At 42.4% G+C, this 13023-nt stretch overlaps 1 protein-coding gene across 3 annotated transcripts in view; it reads right to left on the minus strand.

Moving 5' to 3' along the window:
* LOC139747913 (uncharacterized) overlaps nt 1-13023 on the minus strand; it is a 33208-nt gene that overhangs the window by 5757 nt on the left and 14428 nt on the right. For all 3 annotated transcript variants that reach the window (XR_011712464.1, XM_071660379.1, XM_071660378.1), the window contains exons 3-6: nt 9204-9871; nt 3858-3934; nt 976-1121; nt 274-451 (exon numbers count right to left, since the gene is read on the minus strand). Coding sequence is in view for 2 of the 3 variants with exons in the window: in XM_071660379.1 (XP_071516480.1) it covers nt 274-451; nt 976-1121; nt 3858-3934; nt 9204-9871 (1069 nt within the window). In the remaining variant the exon portion in view is untranslated. The remainder of the gene's footprint in view (nt 1-273; nt 452-975; nt 1122-3857; nt 3935-9203; nt 9872-13023) is intronic.

The following is a 13023-nucleotide window of genomic DNA, read 5'->3' on the forward strand; positions in this document are numbered from 1 at the left end:
TTGTAGTCACCGTAGAGACTCACCTGAAGCCACTGGAGCTGCTATAGGCATAGCAGTGTCCCTGAGGACTCACCTGAAGCCACTGGAGCTGCTATAGGTGTAGCAGTGCCCCTGGAGACTCACCTGAAACCACTGGAGCTGCTATAGGCGCAGCAGTGCCCCTGGGGACTCACCTGAAGCCACTGGAGCTGCTATAGGCATAGCAGTGCCCCTGGGGACTTCCCTGATACCACTGGAGTTGCTATAGGCGCAGCAGTGTCCCTGGGGACTCACCTGATGCCGCCCCTGGAGGTGTTGAAGGCCAGGATGGTTGTGCCTCTCCGCCAGGTGACAGGGCCGTGTGGGAAGGGGACCCGGTCGATGATACATTTTAACTCTATCATGCTGCCGCTGTTGTAGTACTTCTCCTCCACGTCCGTCCCTCTCTCGTCCACCACCCGAGCCCTCGGCTCTGTCGGGGAGAGGGAGACGTGACCACCTGTGGCTGAGGGAAGGGTGGTGACCCCAGATGGCTGAGGAAGAGGTGACCCAAGAAGGCTGAGAGAGAGAGAGAGAGAGAGAGAGAGAGAGAGAGAGAGAGAGAGAGAGAGAGAGAGAGAGAGAGAGAGAGAGAGAGAGAGAGAGGTGACCAACATCGATTGAGTGAGAGGTAAGGGAGATTTTGAGAGAACCACGTCATGCCTACACCAATGGTCGCTGAAGACTAAGACATTTTGACTCTTACGTGTGACTTTAGCTAGGTCCTCCAGCCCGTGATATCATTGCATTCTTCCCACACGTGATGTAAACTCTGTACATAACCTCATAATGATGTCATCTTGTCTCTGTGGCGTCATAGCGGCACCTACCAATGACTGTGAGGGGTGACGATAACAAACCCCTCCCACCAGCGACGTCACCCTGACACCTACCAATGATAGTGTGGGTGAAGCTAGCAAGCTCCTCCTCTTTCCTACACGTCACTTTGAAACCTACCAATGACAGTGAGGGTAACGGAGTGGAGCAGGGGTGGCTGTATGGCCACCTGGCAGCGGTATTGCCCTTGGTCGTCCAGCTGGGAGTCACGGACGACCAGCTGCCAACGACGCCACTTGTCTCCCGTCTCAGGCACCAGCGAGTACCTGAGGAAGGTCAAGACCAGGTCACTGTGTGAGGTTAACTAGAGGTCGAAAAAGCAAGATAATAAGATCATGTAAACCGATAAGTTTGTGGTACAGTTTCGCGTTGCACAAATGAAGTATTGCTAGGATTATTACAGAGTATCTCTCTCTCTCTCTCTCTCTCTCTCTCTCTCTCTCTCTCTCTCTCTCTCTCTCTCTCTCTCTCTCTCTCTCTCTCTATATATCTTTCTCAGCTTCGCCACACTGGTCGTAATGGAACGTAGAAGCAGTTGGCGAGTATAGGGCGTCAGATCTGGTCCAATAGGTGTGCTAGAGGACAAGACACACACCAGACTGGACGACCATCTGACACTCGTCGTGTTTGTACTTACGTCGACGGTAATCTCAGGAGGAACTCAAGCGTTCGTTGGCCCTTGATGCTAATGGAGTGCAAGACGTTGGTAATCCAGGTAATATCATCATCATCTCCTGCAGGAGAAGAGCACCTAGTCTGCTGGGGAGGTGGGAGAGGCACCTGTAGATCACTACTGCTGGGGGAGGAGCAGTAGAGAGGGCTTCGTGTCTAGGGGTGAGTTGCGACAACACAATAGGCATGAGGAAGGAAGCGAGATAACACAGTACGATAACGGATTCCTCTGGTGATGTGTGTGTGTTGGATTTACGTTGACCAAAAAGATTGAAAATAAAAAGAGAATCTTTAAAGACGATCTTGTAGGATCAAAAAAGGTTTCCATCAAGGAAAAACATGAAGGCGAGAACGAAGACTTTTGAAACCTGAAAGACATTGATTCCAGAATGTCTTTTTGCTTTCAAAGTGTATTTAAAATGCCCTCCGGATGACTTACCCAAAGTACATATGTTATCATGCAACTGTAGATCATGTGAGAAGTGAATGAGACTTTCCAATCTCTCGTTTTCTGTTCAGTTCAGAAATCAGAAACAAGAGCGAAACACCACCAGCCGATACATTATCACACGTAGAACCACGATTCTAAAACTGAAATTTTCTTTTGGCTTTCATTTCAGTCATTAATTCAATATACAACATATCTGTATGCAATTAGGAAGAGACCTGACCAAGAGACGTTTCGTGATATTTCGAAATTTGATTCTAAAATGGAAAATCTATTTCCCTTTTCATTTTAAAAGCTTTTTTGATGTTTTAGAGGCGATCAATAGTCCCTGGGGAGTTTGACATCATATGAAGACACTGATCATGGCGACTGGATTGCTTTATAGTGTTAGATGGAATACAACACACATAGGGAGAAACTCGCACTTAAGTGTGTGGTGGTCTATGAAGCAAAGATTATGGCTCACTTCAGCATGCAACTTTAAGGTCTGGAGAGAGAGAGAGAGAGAGAGAGAGAGAGAGAGAGAGAGAGAGAGAGAGAGAGAGAGAGAGAGAGAGAGAGAGAGAGAGAGAGAGAAAATCATTCAGATTCATTTTACAGTTGCACCTTTGATTAAATATCTAATGAAACGCTTCACGCTGGACACAAAAGAGAACGACTCAGTGCCTGTCATAACACTAGTTCCCCTGACATTCACGATCAAAAAATCATTTGAAAAATAACGTTTTCACAAAATGTTCTACGTCGACGTAAACGTTTTTCCAGAAGCGAGTGACTGCTAACATGAACGTTTCCTTACCTATGCTAAGCACTTGGGTATTTTGGTCCAAAATATGACAAAAGATTGTCCAAACGAAGATGACGTACAGAGGCCAAATTTGCTAAAGAGAAGACCAGGTCACGTAAAGTTTTCATCCCGTATTGGTTTATCGCGTTTTAATTTCTTTGTTTCACATCTCTTTCTTTAATTCAACTCTCCACGTCCTCTCCTATACGCTCGTATATTGTCAAGATGTATTTAATATTCTCGACCTTTCTCTCGCCACCTCCTTTGTTATAACTTCCCAGGCATTTCCTTAGGTTCTGAGGCGTGCCTTTTGTCTTATCATTCCCTAATGTTTTCGCAAGAATTATGAGAATTAATCTTTTTTTCTCTTCCTATTCATTCCATCTCACTTCGTATGGGACCTTTCAGGATCATTTCATTCACTCTGAGAGTAATGAATGACCAGGAAAGTGATTTTGTGACTTAAAACTAAGATTATATCAAAGTTTGTTCGATTTATGATCGTATTTCTGTGAATAAATATTGTGAAGTGTCGTCCAGACCAGCTTGTGAACGACAATACGATTGGCCCTCACTCTGTACCTTTGTAAACCGATACGTGATTGGTCGAGAGAAAGGCATGAATGGATACGGACGTCATATTGGCCGGAGAGAAGCTCTCTTAAGATCATGGATGAACACACTTGGCCTCTTCCAGGAAGTCGACATCCCCGTCAGCACGAACGCTTCAGCAGCCACCTTACTGCTTCCGAGGCTCAATTTACACACAGTCAATTTGCAGTATATCTGAAAATTTAGCAATCGTGATGATGTGGGACCTGTTGCTTGCTGAGGGTAATTCTCTTCTTTGTTAAGTGTGTGAAAAGTGTTTTTGGAAGTCATTATGATTACAGGATGACAGGTAAATGGTAAAATGATATTATACTACCTTTAGATGAAGTACACACACACACACACACACACACACACACACACACACACACAGATTATCATCATGTACAATTATCTATCAGTGTATTCACTAGATTATCTATTTCTTCACATAATTACACATTTTCCTCACCTGTTCAGTCCAGCCATAAGCCCGTAACTCACCTGGGGTCATTAGCATACACGTATGAGTCCCAGGTAAGTAGTTCCAGCTTATCGTCCACATGTCGAAGCCACGACACCTGTTAGGAAAGAGGACAGGTGACACGATGCGACTCCAGCCATACTACGTCACATGGTGTAGGCGGGTCCAGCTCACACAAACCTGGACACTAAGTGTTTGTACTACTAAGTGACTTCATGTTTCAGGCACCTGGACATTAGGTGATGTGGTACAAGATGATGGTGGTACTAGGTGACTGGATCTCTCTTAGTCACCTGGTTACTAGGCGATGCATAACTAGGTGGCAGGCTCTTGGCAATTGGAGGGAATACGAGTTAGTAATACATTCTTACACTTCTCACCAATCTAAGTCCACTTCCCTCGCCAACATATAATTCTCTAACCAGCACACGCTACACTTCACCAACACACTCTACACTTCCATTCTCCAACACAATTTTTACTTTTATCACCAACATAATCCACACTTCTTCCATATAACAGACTCATAACACCAACATACCCTACACACTTTTCGCCAACACAACCCATCTCTTTTATCTGTCATTTCTAACTCCATTTTGAACATTTTTTTTTCTTTACAATGTCGTCCAATTTTTATACACAACCAATTACCGTGTTTCATGGAATTCATCGTTCATTTGTTCCCCAGTGGTTACGATTTGTGTAATCATGTGGGCCAACAATTACATTCAGATGTCTATAATGAAAGGACAAATTTCAATGATTAGTCAATGCATAGTTTTCTGCCATTTTGGTTCTGAATTATTTATCTTTGTTATCTTGTCTGATAAAAGCATTTCATTGGCCTCATTTTTGTTACTGCAACTGTTACCATTACCATAATTGATGTATCATCTTTATCATTATTGTGGATATTATTAATGTTATTGTTTCTCTTATTATCACTACAGTTCCTGTTGTATCTATGATTATCATTATTATTATTATTATTATCATTATTATTATTATTATTATTATTATTATCATTATCATCATTATTGTCATTATTATTACTATCATAATTATCATTATAGTTAGCATTATTATGTATATGATTATCATTACTTACATTACACTATGGTGAATGTTATCATTTTACCTTTACAATTGTGTACTAGGAATTACTGGCAGAGAGAAATTCTCAAACATATTGTGTCCTTAATTCTTGCAAAATCTAATAACAGAACCAGTTAACCGGGGAACACCATTTAGACACCGAGGTAATATTCAGTTTGACATTAATAACCGATATTGACATTTTTGAATGAAATCTAAATTTTTTGAAGAAAAATGACGAAAAATTTAGTCACTTTCATGAATATTTTTCAGAAGATACGATTTTTGTTCAGCATTGTAGGACTGTAGAATGAAAGAGTTTCTTACTTAAGATATTAACTTATAATCATCCAAAATGCTTCCCTTGGCCAACTGGCTAAGAATAATTTTGAAAGAAATCTTAGTAATAGAACTCAATAGTCCCAATCTAGAATCTGGGCTACACTCTTATTTTGCATAAAAAAAACATAAAGGTTCCGGGATTTCAAAGATAATCAAATTTTCGAAAAATACAATAGCTATTCCTCACTCATATTGTCAGGTTTTAGTTCTATATTTCGATCGAACAAGATCGGAAAACTTTGACAGAGATCAACATGACGAGGCGATACACCATCTACACAAGAGTGTAGAGATAGTGTGTGGTCTCTGACCCACAGAAGTACGCCCGTAACACTTCATTTACTATAGAAGGTCTTCAACAACACGGGCTCTTAGAATCCCAACTTATCCCTGTGTTAGTTCTGAGACTTGTTTTTGATAAGACCATTGCTGCACCGAGATAAAAACGACAATATATATATATATATATATATATATATATATATATATATATATATATATATATATATATATATATATATATATATATATATATACATATATAAGAATTCCTCGAACCGCTGGCTCGCTGGCGAAGGAGACTAGAAGACAAAGGATGGAATATCTTTGATGGAGATACACCCTCGTGAGTATGTGACCTCCATGTTTGTCTCGGGCGAAGGCGAAGTGGGAGGATAACGTGAGACTGGTGAAGGAGGAGGGTCTCCTCTCTTCTTGAATGAGCCTAATGAAGCCTCGAGAATTCTTTAATATTGTTTCAGTCTCCCTAACTCCGGGAGCTGGTCTGGGGAGTTGACAGAGGGTTAGAAATGGTTTTGTGGGTTATGATATGAGAAGATATCCAACGAATGATATCATTCGTACGCAAAGTACGTGTCTGTAACCATTGTGTGAGGTACGGGGAGGAAGTTCTGTGGAGCCTCAACTCTTGACCTGTCTCTACTACACAATTTTTTTCGACATTGTCCGATGCCCTCAAGATTCACAGTTTCCCCACGTCGTTTACCCCATTCATCCACAACTGTTACACGATAAAAGTTTTCCACAATATTTTTCCGGAAACGTTTTTCGTTGAATTTACTGTTATGGCTTTTGTCTGTTTCATCTTAGTACTTTCCTGTGAATTATTCTCACTCGACATCTTCGAATTGGCTTTAAAGTGTAATAGTTGTGACCATATCAACTTCTTACTCTTCTCTCTTCCATTCTGGATAAATTCATTGCCTCTAACTTCTCACTGTCGCTTAACTTTCTTAATTCTGGCGCTATCACTGATTTGCTGCTCATTAACTGACTATTTACTCCTGATGTACGGAAAGGTTTTGGTGTATTTCCCTCGTCTACAATATTCTTTCTCTAAGTTTCTACCTTCCACCGTTCTTATCACTTGTTATCTTTCCCTCGTTGCTCAGTTCTGACTGTGACATGACGTCTCCATAACTCCAGAAAGGAAGTCGATGTTCATCGTATCAGTCGTGCACAATCCTCATCATTAATGAGACGTGGAACTCGAAAACAACTTGTCAACGTCCGCTTCTTCCTCTCCGACGCACTCCATTAAGAGCATCCACAATACATCACTGGCGAGAGAGAGAGAGAAGCACACACTTGTGTCCACCCACGTCACACGTGTTGGAGTGCGTGAGTGTGGGGGTGTCTGAGACGATGAGGGTGCGTTTTGACAGTCTCAAAAACACTTCTCCTAAGCCCTTTCTCCTACGGCAGAGTCTCTCTCTCTCTCTCTCTCTCTCTCTCTCTCTCTCTCTCTCTCTCTCTCTCTCTCTCTCTCTCTCTTTTATAAATCTACGTCAGTGGGTCTCGGTGGGTGCGTCTCGCTCTGCCTCACGTAAAATCAGAATACAGTCTTCCATCCCAGATTGCTCCTCATCAGGGAACAAGAGCCTTCCGTCCCAGTTTCCTCCATCCCATCTGCCAATAGTCTCTGCCCCGGAATATGGAAAAGGATTCGAACGTCTTCCCAATCGTTCTTCGTTAGAGAGAGAGCCACCCAACCCACCCACCCCATCACTTCAGCAAAGAACTTACGGTTTCCATTAAAAGCAGATCGATCCTGGGCAGCGAGGCGAAGTGGACTGAATCACTTCGACGCTGGTCGGGGCTTCGAGATATCCTAGACGGAACACGACCTCGCCATTGAACAGCTTTAAGAAAGGTATTCCCTGTTTCAGTGTAATGTCCCGAATGCAAATGAAGCCAGCTCAGAATCGTTTGGGAAAGATTTGTGGTTATGAGGGAAGTCCACCTTTAATGCAGCAGGGAAAAAAAAAGGAAAGAAAACCCTCAGTGATTCAAATGAAGTTAATGACTGAAATTACTTTGAGAATGATGGTATGACTTTGGGCACGACATCAAGGCCCTTCAGCACGATGGTACGACCCTTGAGCACGACGGTACGACCCTTGAGCACGACGGTACGACCCTTGAGCACGACGGTACGATCCTTGAGCACGACGGTACGACCCTTGAGCACGACGGTACGACCCTTGAGCACGACGGTACGACCCTTGAGCACGATGGTAGGGGACCTTGACTCAACGGTATAACCCTTAGTCACGGCGGTACGACCCCTTTAGAGTCTGATGGCCATGATACCCTAGGGTCGTTGAAGGGTCGTGCTGCAGTGTTCCAGGGTCGTACTGTCGTGTTCATGGGATTAAACCGTCGTGAACAGTCGCGTTATAACATGAGCTACACATCTGATGAATATATTAAGTGTCTCGCCAAATCTAGATCTTAAATGTAGTAACATTTAAGTGGACATGTAGACCAAGAGTTCCATCCTGGCAATAAGGATCAAATTTGCAATGCAGCATGAAAGTGTTACTCTGGATATGGTAACAGTGAACATGAACAAGAACTATATATATATATATATATATATATATATATATATATATATATATATATATATATATATATATATATATATATATATGTATAAATTTGACTCATATTTTTCAAAGGATCAATTTTCAAAAATACTCTAAATTTCGTATCATAGGAATATTGCCTTATTCATTTATCTGATTATCTGCCTAAATCAATAAATGATTTACGAGTACTTCAAGGTTCTGCCAATGTGAGTATAAATGTCTACACTTACTTGAAGATTAACGAAGTAGAGTGGTGGAAATATTCTCTTCCAGATATTAGAAGAAAACTGTATAGACTGAAATTTCTAACTGGTGATCTTGACAGAAAATCTATAGAGGTTTGAGAAAGACTGTGAAGTTTATTATATAAGAATTGGGAAAATCGTGGTTGTGAGAGTTGTGTCCGCTCTCTGACAGCCTTAGAGAGAAGCTGTCAGGGGAGTGTTGGGTCCTGTCGATGGTTGGTGTTCATACAGTACGAACCAGGAAGGTAGTTTGGGCTCCACATTAGTTACAGAGAGTGAACAAATGGACAGGGGGAACCATTTTTACAATATCGTTAAATTTGGGGGTTCTAATTTGCGTATTTTACAGAGCTGGTATTTTGATATCCATATATAAAACTAAGTCTGAATTATGTTGAATATCTATCCTAACCATAGCATATGGGAACGACCTAATTTGACCATTATAGCCGAACCGAATACAGCTAATTATCTCAATCAAACCTAACTTCACGAACACCTACTGTATATATCCAGGCCAGTAAGTACATAAATACTTCCTCGTAGTTAGTTCAAAGGGCAAAAAACCCGAGGGTGTACAAGCGAGTAGACGCTCACTCATATATAGACTTGTTCGAATCACAACACTACGGGATACACAAGAGAGGAGGTTATGAAACACCTGCTCGTTAGGTTGTTTCGAAGCACCACCCACGTCTGGACATATTAGAGAGTAGGTACTCATCTGCTCGAAGACCGGTTCGAAGCCCCTAAGATCCCAGGTAAATACAGACGAGCAAGTACTCACAGACTCGTTGTTCAGGTCGTGGACGACACAGTCGAGTCTTGCTGTGGCTCCGAGGTAGACCTTGACGGAGGTGTTTGCTGCGGCCAAGTGTGGCTGCGGTGGTTCGAATTTGGGGTCGTCGTCGTCGTCCTCCTCCTCCTCCTCTTCCTCCTCCTCCTCCTGGTCGTACTGGTCGTGATAGTCTTCCCTCTGGTCGTCCTGCTTCCCTAGGTCGTGTTGGTCGTTCTGGACAGCTGTGGGTACTAGAGAGGAGGTCCCTGTCGCCATCGACCTCGAGCTATCCAGCCGGGGTGACATCGAAGTGGACGTCGAAGGAGTTGTAGAGGACATCAGTTTGAAAGATGAGGGAGCCAACAGAGACGAAGATTGGGCCGGGGGTCGTTGTACTGGGAGAGGAGGGGAGTGGGAGATGGACGATGATGATGATGAGAGAGAGTAAGAAAATGGGATGGGGGATGACGAAGAAGAGGTCAAGGAAGAAGGAAAACTGTAAATAGTCGAATTATGAGAAGAGTAAGACGATGAATAAGAGAAGGATTTCAGAGACGGTAAAGGTGAGGAGGAGGAGGAGGAGGAGGAGGAAGAGCTCCAGGGTTGGGAAGAAGAAGAGGTGTTGACTTCGGGGAAGAGTGAGGACACAGTTGGCACATCCTTCGTCATGGGGAGTCCTGCAGGATACCAAAACACATAAAATATATAAAGGATCCCAGACATACACACGTACCTACACTGGAGCCAACGATACAAAGCTTTCTGTAGCAGTAAATCTTGAGACGAGTCAAATAAAGTGATCAGTGATGATCAAAATACCGAGGTAAAAATAATCTGAGATTCGAACAAAGGTTCTCACGATTCTTAGGTAGCGACACTACACTTCAGAGCCCTCAGGCGCTCTTCCCAACACCCGTTTTCCTTCTCAACACAATCTGAGAAAACGTCTTTTACTAGATCATGTTCCGTGTTTACGTTCTATAAAGTTAGGTTGAAAAGAAGAAAAAAAAAAAGACTTCATATATAAGTTAAGTGGTTGTATAATGTTGAATATAGATGAAAATAAGCCATATTGAAGTTGTCAATAGACTGTGAGGCACGGGAGAATGTGTGAAGGTTCACAGCCATACATAAGATTCCAATTATACGCCTCGACGCCCACAACAGCTAATAGACACTGTATACAACACACTTTACACCAAACAGGAGCTGTATCAGGCACACACTCTTCCTGGTGGGCCTTATATCAAACACTGTACTAGGTAGATCGTATACGAATATACCAGGTGGAAATTATATAGGGGATATACTATGTTATATAATACGTGGATGAGATATCATGTACACGTTCTACCGATGGAGATGGTCCTTCAAACAGACTATACGCCAGGTAAACTATGCAAGAGGCATAAACTTTACTGGGCCAAATCTGTCTTGGGTAAAAGTCTTCTCATCCACGAGCAACGTTAGAGAAAAGCTGCCAGCGCTCTGATGTGTACCTGATATAAGACATACCAGTTCTACAGTCACTTGGTATAAGATATACCGGGTCTACAGTCACTTGGTATAAGATATACCGGGTCTACAGTCACTTGGTATAAGATATACCGGGTCTACAGTCACCTGACACTTGCTCATCTATCCCTACACTAACTTCCTATCTGATCGTGGAGTTGTAGCGGCCTACAAGGGTGATAAAGGCGGCAGCCAGCCTGGCCGAAGGAGCTAAGAAAGTGACACAAAGTTCTGACGTCTCCTGAAATTGAAAGCGGTATTTCATTTTCCCTGGAGTCGGCGGGCGTGCGGTGTGAGACGCGTGACTTGTGTGGGTAAATGAATATTTACAGGAACCCCCAGGAGAAGTGAGTCATGATAACAGCGACCCCGGAAGGGCCGAGGCATGACAACAGAGATTTGAGAAGACCGAGTCATAGCAACGGGATTCCTTAAGGGTCGAGTCATGACAACAGGGATGTGAGAGGGTCGAGTCTTGACAACAGGGAGATCGAGAGGGTCGAGTCTTGACAACAGGGAGATCAAAAGGGTCGAGTCTTGACAACAGGGATGTGAGAGGGTCGAGTCATGTCAACGGGACTTCATTATGGCTGACTCATAACAACAGAGACCCAGGAGAGTTAAGTCACGCTAACAGACACCCTAGAGGAATGCATCACACCAGAGGGGACTCTGTAGAATTGTGTCACAATAACAGCCACCAAAGAGCGACATCATGCCAACACAAACCTCTAGGGTTACGTCACGCCAAAAGAGACCAAAAGGAGAGCGTCACAGGAACTGAGATGCAACAAGCGAAAATGACACTGTATTATACACAGTAGTGAGTTATAAACGGAGAAAGTAGTATAGTATTTAATATCCCAAAAACAAAAATGATCATATTTCGTTGGTTATAATTGTTTCCATGCAAGTGATCTCCGTAACAAGATGTACTTGATCTCATTCAACTAGCATTTGGTACTGAATTGACTTTCGCCTTCATTCTTACACTGTATGTACCGATTCCGTAGCTTACTATAGAAATAGATATATAGATTTGGATCTTTTATTCATAGATGATCTCTACTCCTCCTGGTTCATGAAGAAAGGGATCTAAGTCTTTATTATGGAGTTCTGCTTCTATGTTTGAGCAGGTCTATGGCCCTAACAGAAGACAATGTCATGCCAGACATATACTGTAGCTGCGATCATAAGCGTTCAGAATCTCCTGAAGCAGGTTTTGAAAAGATGAGTCATAGAGGAAATTCTGTCACGTGACGTCTTTGTAAACTAAAGGTGATGATGTGAACTGAATCAGTGTCAATGATGCTTTATTGATATCAACTGAATAATGGTTGTCATCACGCCTCCTACCTGATAGGGAGGTCATTTATATGGAAAGTAGCGAGATGTAACTCCTGTAGCTTGGGGGAGGAATTTACATATAATTTACCAAATCTAAAGCTATGAACCACAATGCATCTCACAATTTTCTCAGTTTCATGGGAAACTTTGGTGCTTAATGTTGAGATATAGATGGTGCTACTCTCCACAAATCTCTATCATGACCTCCTTATCTCTACTCATTTCTTTCTCTTTGAATGTTCCAACTCAGGTAATAGTCTTAGATTAACTTCTAAAGTTGTTGCCATGTTTAATGGTTCGATACTCTGCTCAAGCGTGCCAGTATATGATGACTGGGACGTGTTCCCTTCTACAGATGATAACAGCGATGTACATAAGGGAATCTAATCACTTCATGAATCATCAAAGTACAGGACAAGTTAAGACTCTACAGTTATTCACTACCCCAACACAAATGATACCATTCTCTAACTCCACCATAATACTTCCTCGGAGCGTAGACTTTAGACAAGCTTCCACATTCTCTCCACCTTCAGAAATCTGAACGACAAACAACTTAACTCAAATTAGTCTTCTTTGCTCCTCAATTAGCATCATCATACGTCTTGTCTAAGTCTCAAACAATATATAAAATTCCAGAACACTTTCTTCATGGTTCTTGCAAACTCAGGTTACGTTACAGTCAATAGCGTGTTAAGGATGGACTCTTTTGGAGTGAAATGTGTCCAAGACGAGACTGTTGTCTCATGATACAGCCTCGCTGATGGTGACTTCTCACTCCACCTGTATGTGGTTACATAGAGATGGAATCTTCATCGTTGGCGAAACTGTATGACGCCAATGGACGGAAAGAAGTACTGTCCCATTTAAGATCTTTTTCCTTCAAAGGAGTCCTCCATTTCCTAGGTTTTCTAAGTGATAAACTTCAATGATACAAATTCTCCATTAAATGTGTCTTGGAGTTGAA

The sequence above is a fragment of the Panulirus ornatus genome, chromosome 71, assembly GCF_036320965.1.
Source record: "Panulirus ornatus isolate Po-2019 chromosome 71, ASM3632096v1, whole genome shotgun sequence".
NCBI classification, from domain to species: Eukaryota; Metazoa; Arthropoda; class Malacostraca; order Decapoda; family Palinuridae; genus Panulirus; species Panulirus ornatus.